The sequence below is a fragment of the Patella vulgata genome, chromosome 6 (assembly GCF_932274485.2).
Source record: "Patella vulgata chromosome 6, xgPatVulg1.2, whole genome shotgun sequence".
NCBI classification, from domain to species: domain Eukaryota; kingdom Metazoa; phylum Mollusca; class Gastropoda; family Patellidae; genus Patella; species Patella vulgata.
Genome location: NC_065884.2, coordinates 62,757,977 through 62,770,543, shown reverse-complemented (window position 1 = coordinate 62,770,543; position 12,567 = coordinate 62,757,977). Strand labels below are relative to the sequence as shown.

General features: G+C 36.6%; 1 protein-coding gene across 1 annotated transcript; it reads left to right on the top strand.

Moving 5' to 3' along the window:
- The first annotated feature begins 332 nt into the window (after positions 1-332).
- On the top strand, positions 333-8,919 carry LOC126825647 (cell cycle checkpoint protein RAD1). The gene is made up of 8 exons (XM_050555393.2): positions 333-495; positions 1,811-1,966; positions 2,350-2,444; positions 4,057-4,168; positions 4,679-4,801; positions 5,373-5,437; positions 6,095-6,239; positions 6,772-8,919. Exons 1-8 carry the CDS (start codon positions 385-387, stop codon positions 6,811-6,813), a joined length of 849 nt encoding a protein of 282 aa, XP_050411350.1. The 5' UTR covers positions 333-384; the 3' UTR covers positions 6,814-8,919.
- Positions 8,920-12,567: the final 3,648 nt, after the last annotated feature.

The window sequence follows — 12,567 nt, the reverse complement described above, 5'->3', positions numbered from 1 at the left end:
AATTAATCAATTAAGAACTTTTAATTAGTTTTTCATTTTTTTTTTTTTTTTTGTCTTTTCTTTTCTTACTGTTACCTGCTTTGTCGCAATTAGTAATAACATTATTTTTCAACTTACCGTACCGTATAGAAAACCGGGACCCACATAAGTCTGCTATATTTATATTTAGTCACCACGGAGAATGTATTACTTATTAGGAATTGGCCTAATTTTCACGCCTCATTTCGTTTGAACAGGCCATTGCATGCAAAATCGTCTGCTATTCTTTGAGGATTATTTCCCTTTGGTAAACTTTTATTAATAAAGTTACAATTGATCTAAAAATCCTAACATGGCGGCAAAAAGTGAACTTACTCGTTGAGAGAGTTGAAATAAGGTGTAAAAATGAGTTTGTCGACACAACAAGCTGATAATGACAGCCAGTATTTAATGGTCGCTAAATTAGACAACGCCAGACATGTTTCAACAATACTCAAAGCCATTCATTTTAAAGATGTAAGTATAAATATCATGTGTCAAAAGAAATATCTGTCTGAATAAAATAAATAAATAAAGAAGTGTAATGAATGAAAGCATGGACCTTATAAAATTATAACTATAAGGTCCATGATGAAAGCCACTCGGTCTTGACTCAAGTCAGAAGAAAACAATGATTGAGGGTTTTTTTTGTATTTTAAGTGATGTTATTCGTGCAATCTTAATTAAATAGATGTTTTACATATTACCAGGTGCAAGAATGTTGAGATGGCTAAGTCTTTTGGTCTAGAGCAATGATTCTCAACCAGTGTGGGGGGGTTGGGTGGCCAAATGGTTAGCACGCGCACGTGGTATCATACGGTCTGTCATTGAGTCAACTGGCGGGGTTTCGATTCCCCGGTTGTACGTGACAAGGAGTAGGGTCGCCTGTCCAACCTCGTGGGTTTTCTCCAGGTCCTCCGGTTTCCTCCCACTGCTAAAGACCCCTACGCACATGCGAATTCTTGAAATAAAATTGAACCATGTGTTAGTCCCGAAATGACCTAGTTTGGACAGCAGTGCACACTAATAAAATGCGAAAAACCGCATGATTCCAATTGCATATTCACAAAACCAATAAGACAAACCTGTCGACAAGACGAACTGCACAGGCATCGCAAAATATCAACAACAATTTCAAATATAAATTCAAGTGAATGGATCCAGGAGCCAGCCGTAAGCATCTGCTAGAGGCTTCACTCAAAATGAAAAAAAGAAAATATATAGACAGAAAGAAACTAGATACTGGTAATTTGAATAATTTATAAAAATAAACAATATGAGGACCGTCATACCAGGGTTCTCACTTTAAAATCTTGTCAGTCGGTCCAATTATGATGTATTTTGTTCACCTCAGATGTTTTCAACGAACAGGGGGGTTGGATGGCTTAGTGGTTAGCACGTGTGCGCTGTATCATTAAGTCTGTCATTGAGTCAACTGGCGTGGTTTCGAATCCCCGGTTGTACGTGACAAGGAGTAGGGTCGCCTGTCCAACCTCGTGCGTTTTCTCCGGGTTCTTCGGTTTCCTCCCACTGCTAAAGACCCCTACGCGCAAGCGAATTATTGAAAAAGGATTGAACAATATGTTAGTCCCGAAATGACCTAGTTTGTGTCGAGTGGACGTTAAACCCCATTTCTCTCTCTCTCTCTTTCAATGAACATGACAGTTTTTTTACATTATACCAATTTTCAAATATATTTTAAATTTCTTGTGCTTTATGGTCAAAAACCAAAGTTCTCAGCATAAAATTATTTTGTCTGTCTTCACTTCCTAAACTTAAATGATCTTTACAGACAGCTACAATTTTTGCCAGTCCGATGGGGTTAAAGGTCACAACAGAAGATGCTAAGTGTGTTCAAGCCAATGCCTTTATACAGGAAGCCATTTTTCATGAATTTACCATCAAGGAAGAACAGACCATCTTTAAGATAAATCTTACGGTTTTATTGGTAAGTTTTAACACTTTCAACAACTTCCTATTGTACCATTATATTTAAAGATCTAAATCTTCCCAGAAGATCTTTCTTAGGGAGATAATACATACCAATAGTTTAAGAGAGAGAGAGAAATGGAGTTTAACGTCCACTCCACTCGACACAAACTAGGTCATTTTGGGACCAACACATGGTTCAATTTTATTTCAACAATTCGCTTGAGTGTAGGGGTCTTTAGCAGTGGGAGGGAACTTGAGGGCCCGGAGAAAACCCACGAGGTTGACGCCCCATTTCATTTCTTTTAAAGTATTTGCTGGAAAACATTTTTTATATATTGTTTAAATCTGTTATTTTACCACTATCTATTGATTATATAAAATGTTGTTTTATTTTTACAGGAATGTTTGACTATATTTGGTAACAGTAGTGTACCAGGTGTCACTACTAGTTTAAAGATGTGTTATGCTGGTTACGGTCAGCCATTATTACTCATGTACGTAATTTTATACTTTATCACGTTTCATTCTAAACCCCAGGTAGTCATGAAATACAAATTAAAATGGAGTTTAGCATCTTACTGTTCTGCTCCGCCATACCCCATACAGTCACAGTGTGCTATGAGTTAAGTTTGGTCCGAACAGCGACACTACTTTTATTTTAAATTCCAACTGTCAAGGGTTCTTTTACATGTACACAGGAACTTGATTTTCCATCCCATCTGAATGAGTATAAGTTGTCCCTTGCCAGGCCCTTCATCCTGCACCACTGATGAGGGGGAACAACGCTGGAAAATCCTGATGAACATTCTCGGCTAACACCAAGATTGAATACAGGATCTGACCCCGAGTTCACAAATGTTACAAAATACTGTTGGGTATTTTGATAATGGTTTATTTTACATTCAATGTAAGCAATTGCACTATTTGTTGTACATGTACATGTTAGATTTAATTTGTATGTGTGGGGATTGATGACATAGTATTATGTAAGATGTGATGGGTTGTTCAAACAATGTTTAGCCGACAAGTATATTATGATATAAGATTTAGGTAACAAGCATTAACACATATTGTCTAGAGATAGGATGTGTGAATCTTAATAATTAAGTCTCATTGTTCTGATTACTAATGGTATTAACTATGGCATACCATAGCCGATATAAATAAGCCTAGTTTGGAAAACAAGAGAAGACGAGGGCAGAGAGAGACGTAGAGAACTTATCCTCAGACCATGAGGCAAGGGGTCTGCCCTTGGACCCCGGAAATAAGGTCATCGCAGACCTAGGGACAAGAGCCAGATAGATTTTACCATATGTACCTGTAAATATGTTATCCAGCATTAAAGTATATTTCTAATAAAACGAGTTTATGTATTATGTTACACAAAGCATTCTCAAACTTAAAGATACATTATGGGAGATTTTTATAGAGAGTTGGCCATTCTTGCTATAACAGTTCAAAAGTAGATGATGAAAGAAGAATATATTGAAAAAATCAGTCAAATTACTTTATTCTGAACATAGTTATCATCGTTGTAATATTTGCCTAGAAATGGTAGCGAAATGTGTCTTCACCTTCGCTGAACGTTTGATTGACAGGCGTTAACTCCACCTACATATCTCGATTATCAAGTAAAGTTTTCAGTGGCATACGGAAACGCTTTACAGCGGCCTCGCTAAGTACACTCTATCATTTAGCCTCGATCTAACTGACGTATTTTCATCAGGTTAACCCTTATTTGATTTAATCAATTAGTGAAATCCTATTTAAATCTGAGCTGTAGCCGAGCCATCCGTGGGTCTACAGAGTTGATTTTGGTCTTGTTGTTTAAATAAAGATCTAATTTATAATTTCTATAACATCTGAAGCCTAAATTAAGACTTGCAATAATCAGATTTAGCTCTTGCATAATGCATGTTTAGTTAATTTGTGTTTATATTTCTCAAGTTGTTTTACTTTCTATAATCTTGTGAATGACAAAACTTTTCATCCGATTTAGATTCTTAAAAAGTTTTGTAAGAAGAATGGTGAGTTCTAATTCAAAATCAAATGTATACATGTAGTTATAATCTCAAAATCTGAAAATCACCTTTTCCATGTTTACAGATTAGAAGAAGACAGTGTTGTAACTGATTGTAGTATTAAAACTTTAGAACCAGATGAGGTGCTGGACTTTGATTTCTGTAGCACAAATGTAATCAATAAAATCATAATGAAGGTTAGAATTATACAGATTTTATTTGGCTTGTGAAAAAAACAAAACAAGTTCCATTTGTAATTTCCTGTAGCTATAGTAGAAGGATTAGGTGCAAAACATTCTTCTACTTTTGCTGATAAGTGCCACAATACAAAGGCCATGCAGCACCCACCAGATTCGGTGAACCGTCCATTTTTCAGGCAATGTATTTCCGTTTTTCGCACTCAAACATCAAAGAATGGGGAACATTAAATTGTTTTTTACTTAATATATTGTAAATTCATATTATTGGGTAATTAATTTAAAGTAAACAACCCTCACAGCTTTGTAGAAGATGCGTTTTTGTTAATGATTGATTTATTCTGAAAATTCAGATGACAAGGAAAATTTTCGAACAAATAGCCTTAACCCCACCAACAGAAATTGGCCCCCTATGCCTATGACAAAGGCCCACCTATTGAAAGGTTTCAATGCTACAACATGAAAAAACTGATTAATTAAAATTGTTCAAAATGTTTATTTATATTTTAGTCAGAATGTTTAAAAGAAGTATTTAGTGAATTAGATATGACCAGTGAAATATTACAGATATTAATGTCTCCAGATGCCCCGTATTTTCAACTCTCGACTTTTGGTAATTCAGGCAGCACACAGGTATTTTTATATAGGGTTACTGGGGTTAGGGTTGGGGTGAATTTTAAATCCTCACAATACAGAGGACAAATAAGGGGCATATATTGGCTATTTAGGTTTGAAATAATATTAAATGGGGTTTATGTCTTGCTACACCAACCACGCTAATGAAGACAGTTATACGCCATGCACTCACTGGGCTGTCTACTATTTTCTTGATATGAAAACTGTCAAGGTTTCTGTAACTAGCTGTAAACTCAATTTTTTGGGTACACTCCATTAGGCGCATGTCCTGTGCCATCTATGAGGGGAATCCAAATTTGAAAATTGATAGATTCCCAGACTTGACTTTCTGACTTCCCATGAACCTTATTAGTGTAATTAGTTCAATTTTATATCAATAATTTGCTTTTGCGTAGTGGGAGGAAACCGAAGGACTAAGAGAAAACCCATGAGGTTGGATATTAGTGTGATAAGAAATCTTGTAGAATGTTCTACTGTTAACATGAATATTCATGATATTTATATATATATTTGAATGTTTTTACATGAGAATAAAATGAGGGAAGGATTACATTTTGTTATTTTTCAGTCTGATTTTTCTAAAGAATCTGATATGGTTGAATCATTTCAATGTACAAAAACACAAACAAACAGGTAGGTCATCTTCTTATTGATATTGTGTCTGTCTGGGATTGAAAAGTGTCTAGTTGTTAGGATGGGACATGAAATACAACCTTGTATGTTGTTTTACCTTTGCTATTCTATATGTTTAAGGCTTGTAGGAGTGTGTCTGTGTATCATATATATGTTGTATTGGAGCAAGGTGTTGGCTCACTTAAATCATTAGGTCTGGGGTTCGATTCCGGTTGGTGAGAAAGTTTCTCTGGATTTTCCCCATTGTTTCTCTGTAAGTGGTGCAATTTGAAGAGCCTGACAAGAAACTGTGTCTAGTTGTTTGGATGGGACATAAAAAAAAACCCTAGGTCCAATTTAAAGAACCCTAGAAAGTTGGAATTCAATTTCTGTCTGGGCTTGTGCGTAGGGGTATTTAGCAGTGGGAGGAAACCAGGACCCGGAGAAATCCCCTGGTTAGATAGGTGACCCTACTCCTTGTCACGTACAAGCGGGGAATCGAAACCATGCCACTTGATTCAATGGCAGACCTTATGATCCAACGCACACGCGTTGACCATTCGGTCACCCAACCCCCACTTTCCTCTGATAGCACACTGTATGGTGAATTTCCGTCTTCATTAGCCTGGCTGGTGCAGAATAGGATGTTAAACTCCATTCATTCATTATTTCTTACAGATATAAAATCTCCTTATTAAAGCCAACTGTGAAAGCTTTAGGTCTATCAACACGTATTTCAATACGAACTGATAATCGTGGTTTCCTCTCGCTTCAATATATGATTAAAAATGAAGATAATCAAGTTTGCTTCGTAGAGTTTTACGTAAGTACCTCTACCTTTTGAGTTTTTCAGAGCACCACTAGACTTTCAAATCATAAAAAATGTGACAATAGCTGTTTTCACAAATATTAAACCATGTTCTGTATTAACGATTATCACCTATCAAATTGCTTATCACTCTGTTTAAACTGTGCAAAAAATGCCCATTATTGAACGTACTAGTCAAGGTAATGGCTGTTTTTAGTGGGCTTCAGACACTTGATGTTTGAAAAAGTCGATTGATAAAACAATGAACTGGCCTATGGATATCATAAATCGGTCTATTTTCGGCTCAATTACAATAAGTTAATTATTACACCCAAGTTTGCCCATTCTACCTCAATTAGAAGCATCATTATTATGTTCCAAAAGATGTGACAGAGACATTGTTACTTTTGAATCATGTAATCTATTCAGCTGTTGCATACTTGAGTCGGTAAACAGATTCTGAAATCTTCAACCCAATACAAATAGAATATTTCTCTATGATAATGATACCACCCATGATATAATGGAGTTATTCTGGTTATTTTAGTGTGCTCCTGATGAAGAATTAGATGATGATCCAGGACATTAATATCATCACCACCATCTAACAGATGATGAACCAAGACATTAATATCATCACCACCATCTAACAGATGATGAACCAAGACATTAATATCATCACCACCATCTAACAGATGATGAACCAAGACATTAATCTAACAGAAGGCTAAAGTATCAGGCACAGAAGTTGAAAAATTTTAAAATATCGTGATAGTATTCTGAGGTCAAGTCCAGTTTAAATCATGATAAACAATATCTTCTGTTAGCCAGTTTGGATTCAATAATAATGGTGGTGTTTATTTCCGTATGGAAACCTACCTCAAGCCTTAGGGCGTATACCCACATGGGAATATCTGACCTCTCCAGTGTTGTTTATTTCCATATAGAAAATTTGTGTATAGAGAATACTGGAATATGGAAACCTACCCCCCCCCCCCCCAAGCTTTACGGTGTATGACCCACATGGGAATGTCTGACCTCTCCGAGCTCCCAACAATAATTGTTCCTGCTAATTGAGAGGTATGGACAGATATCGAAATGACCAGAAATTGTTTTTTCCGGAAACTCTATCTTGTAGTGTTACTTTTATTTATTGTTAGGAATCAATTCTGTAATTGGAATATGGCAGCTTAAGATCCCCTGAAGGGATTTTTGGAGTTAATCAGTATTTTCCAACTAAAGAAAAAAACCTATCAGGTATAGAAAGTCCCAGTCTGATGGCTTTGTACACAAGACAAGAATCACTTTTCGTATATTCCTTTTATTTATGTAAAAAATCTACATAAATGAAATCAATTAATAAGCACTAATTAATTATATTTGGCATTTACAATTATACTATATGTATAACATGATAAAGAAAAACAAATTTTTATAGAGAAAATCTTAACAATATGCTTTAATAACATTCTATCAAACATGTATGTAAGCTTGGACGTAAGGCACTGTTATAGACATTGTCAGACACAAATTATCACAAAACATGTATATATATATACTAAGTCTGGACAAAGGAAATTATCACACATATTCCCTGCCGTGTTTCGTTTGATTAAGAGCTAATCCCACTAAACACTGCTTTAATGGAAGCAAATTTTCGTTCCAAATTATGACTGGTCAATAGTCCAATTAACAACCAATAGCTAACTGCCTAACAATATGATTATGCTTTAAACATAGCTCCACATTGGACCAAATATGTTTACATAACGTTACGTCATGACTCGCATTTTTCTATTATGCCCAATTAAACAGTGCGTAGTGGAATATTTCAGAAAAACTAATTGTGTGACAAACAAGGCTATCAACTCTGATACAATGTAAACAATACTGTATGGAGATGAACAAGACTTTCACCATTTTTTAATACCTTAAATCACTGTCCAAAGTTTTAGGGAAGACCCCCAGATTAAACAAAGGGCTGTCATGTTGCTGTACTTGGGATAGATTTGATTGAATGGGAAGAATAGACACACTTCCTCAAAAGCTCAAGTATCAGATGCCAATCCAGCAATGGGTAGAGAGGGATTTCTCGGGCCATTGCTTCAGGAGACGAAACCTGAATTTGTGTTTGACAATGTTTGTGACAGGTGCCTTATGTGCTTGCGTGTATGCCTAAAATCAAGACATGTCTCAATTATTGCGTTTGAAGGTGCTGGATTGACTTCCATGGAGAACTTGGAGATCTCGAATTTTGATCTAGGAGTGTTTTTTGACAAGCACCTTTTTATTAATAGTTTCATTCAATTAATCAGTAAACATGGCCCATGTTAGGGTTTATCAAAAATTTATGCAAAGAGAGAGACAGAGCGAAATAGGGTTTAATGTCCATTCGACACAAACTAACTCTAATTTTGGGTTATGGTTCAATTTCATTTTCAATAATTTGCTTGGCCTTTCGCAGTGGTGGGGATAAAACTCACAAGGTTGGACCAACGACCTTACTCCTTGTCACGTACAAGTGCAAGCTGGGAATCGCAATCGCACCTTATGGTCTAATGGTACAAAAAGCTTTAAGATCATCATAAACAAATGTACATTGTATAGACACCCATGCTGTGAATATGTCATTATGCTGGGTCAATGTTTTTATGTAATAATTATTTATTGATAATGTTAAACAATAAACTGTTTCTTTATGTATCGTTCGTTAGCTTGATTTTATCTGACAATAACCACATCTGAAAAAATACAAAATAACACAAAACTATTACACAGTTAAATGATAGAAATTGATGTATATTGGCTATTTCTTCTTAATATACAACTAGTTGAGGCTCTTTGTCATTGCCTTAAGAGAGCCTCTCTGACTTAGTGAGACACTGGCATTTCCCAGTGTGTTTTTCCCTTAGTGTTGGAACAGGGGTGGCTGTGTGAGTAAGATCCTGGCCAACCAGGAGGTACTGGTCGAGAAAGTCTCAGCATGGTTTCTGGTTGTTGGTGTTTCAGGGGGGGAGGACCTGGCAATGAACAGTGAGAGAGAGAAATGGAGTTTAATGTCCACTCAACACAAACTAGGTCTAACATAATATGGTTCAATTTTATTTCAATAATTCACTTCTGTGTAGAGGTGTTTAGCAGTGGGAGGAAACCGTAGGACCCGGAGAAAACCCACAGACGACCCTACTCCTTGCCACGTACAACCGGGGAATCGAAACCTTGCCAGTTGACTCATTGATAGATCTTACGATACAGCGCACACGCACAAACCATCGGCCATCCAACCCCCCACCAATGAACAGTATCTAGTAAAGAGTGATTGACACTTGGAATTTGTAATGGTGGTGCCTCAATGTTAAGATAAGAAAAATATCACTGCCTATATGTACTTTAAGAGAGAGAAAAATAGGGTTTAATGTCCACCGAACACAAAGTGGGTCATTTTGGGACTAACACGTTAATCCATTCGGTTACCCAAGCCCCTCTCACCTACTTTACAGGCTATTCCTGATGTAATCTATATCCTCGGAATAAAACGACATACTGTTTTACAGTTTTATAATAATTACCTGACCAACATGATAGGATGATTGTGGATCATTGTAAACTACCTGACAACCAAACGTCTGTTGCGTACTACCAGCAGGATAACAATTTATACACGTTAAAAATTCTACACAGACTTTCTCTTCTTTACACCATAAACTATTCAACTGTTGGCCTATAAAAACAATATACTACATAATATACTTCCCTTTTTCTTGAGTTGCGTCCCTTATTATTAGTTTTTCATTCTGAGTGAAGCCTGTATCACTTCAGTACAGTGCATTGGACCAGGGCTCACACTGTCCAACGCCAAAATCGCAATTTGCGATAAAAATATGGAAGTGGCGATTAAAATTTGATTTTGCCGATAAAATTTTAGGGTACTGGCGATTCTTTTTGAGAACTGGTGGCAAAAGATCTTAAAATTCTGATCGTATATATCCTATATAGATTAACCATTACATTAAGTGTCAATCATGTGGCGGCATACTATATGTTAATCAATCGGGATCGTGTCAATGAGTAATACTTAACAATTGTCTTGGATTAATGATTATTGATATTTGCCAACAGTATATGTAAAACTTATCTCAAGTCATTATTTACTCCTAATAATTAATCCAAGTGGTGATTATTTGATGTTTCCTTTCATCTTACAACAAAAAAAATGGAAACAATCAAAATGACCGACAGTTCTTTCCAAAGAGAATTAAATATTTTGATAGTTGAATTCCGTTTACTGTGGCTTTATACGGTATGTAAAATATGCAAGCATGCCTAATCGGATATTTTTATTTCAAATTATATTATCACCATTGGTCGGAAAAGTAAGTACGTGTCAAATAGCGACGATTCTCGAGCGAGAAAATGGTATACCATTTGCTTCATATTAGGGCCGCCAAAATGCTCTAAAGTGAATGACGAGTACAATTTTTAGAATCTCTTACAAATAAGATTGAAATTTATATCAGGGATTCAGATTCTGATACCTTTACAGTACCTGAAAATAACAATAGGCCTATTGTACACGCAAAACATAAAGTGTTAGAAAACTGGCTATCCTTGGATGAGAATTAATGTGTAAATACTGAAAATAAATTGTGCAATACAGTGTACATATAGACTAAAGCCAACAAATAGAAAAATGTGATCTGAGTAAATTATCTCAAAACTGGGCTAATGTATTATGTAAAGAAAGATTTTTTAAGTTGTTGCATATTGTAATTATATCAGTAATTGTTTTATAATAGGCCCTACTGAGAAATAAAATTGTTGCATGTTTGTCTTTTTTATCACACATTTTTGGCAGATAAAATATTCCAGTTGGCGGGAAAAAAAAATAAACATTATCATCCTATTTGTACAATTGATGCTAGCCCCCGAATCCATTCATGTGATCTGATATGTACGTTTGTTGCTTGAGGTGTCTGTATATTGTATCCTGTCTGTCAGTTTGTCTTGGGTAATTGTGTGTAGTGCAGTCCCCCTGGAATTATTATTATACCTCTACATATAATGGGGGGGGTCACGGTGGCTGAGTGGGTAAGACGCAAGCTCGTTAGCCTAGATGTCGGGTGTTCCATCCCTGCATTGGCCGGGAAAGTTCATCCAGATTTTCCGGCATGGTTCCCCCTTGTCAGTGATGCAGGATGGAGGGCCTGACAAGGACAGCTGTCTAGTCGTTCGGATGGGACGAAAAACTGAGGTCCCGTGTACACATTGACGTGCACGTAAATGATCCCTTAACAGTTGGAATTCGATATAAGAGTAGGCTGTAGTACCGCTGCCCGGGTAAAATTTCCCTCATAGCACACTGTATGGCGTATGCCCGTCTTCATTAGCCCAGTTCGGAGCAGAACAGTAGGACATTAAACCCCATTTCATTTCATTTCTAAATATAATGCATTACATCTTGGCCCTGCATCCTTGCCCTCGACTAGGGAAATCATCCTTGAAAATTAAGACACTGTGGTGCCTGATCAGATACAGATCGGATTATTCGTATGTATGACAGAATCAGAATGTGGAATTTTTGGAGACCAGCTAATAAATCTGCGAAATGTGTTTTACCTGTACCAAGCTGTGTAGATAAAGGTTTTAAAGTATCACTCTCCTCCGATTTAGGTACAAATATAATTTCACAGTTTTTACAGCCATCGGTCATCGGAAAAAAAGGTGGAACCCGCATTCTCCTTTCATGATCTAACAAAAATAAGAAACATTTCAATTATGTGCGACAAGGCTAGTGTGAGGAACGGTGAAAGATGAGATGTGGACTGACGTGGCATGTAACTGTAGTGGTACTGGACTGGGAACTAGAGGGGTACATTGAGACTGGTGGCAATGTTGCTGGGCACTCAATGGCATGTGAGGACTGTAATGTCATTGGGAACTTTGGTGGCATGTGGCGCTATTGGTACTGGGTGGCAATTTTGGTGGCATAGTGGTGCCTTTGGTACTCTGTGGTAACTTTGGTGGCACGTTGCCAGGTGGAAACTGATACTACACAGTGGCTCAGCAAGTAAGACATTGGCTCGCTAAACTAGAGATCCCTCACAGCACACTGAATGGTGTATGCAGTATGCACGTCTTCATTATCCCAGTCGCTTCATTTTGTATATATGACAAGTCTTGGACCAATCAGCCTGCCACCAGATATATAGAATAATAGACTAACCAGTTATATTGTTTAGTAAATAATAGACGAGACTAACCAGTTATATTGTTTAGTAAATAATAGACGAAACTAACCAGTTATATTGTTTAGTAAATAATAGATAGACAAGACTAACCAGTT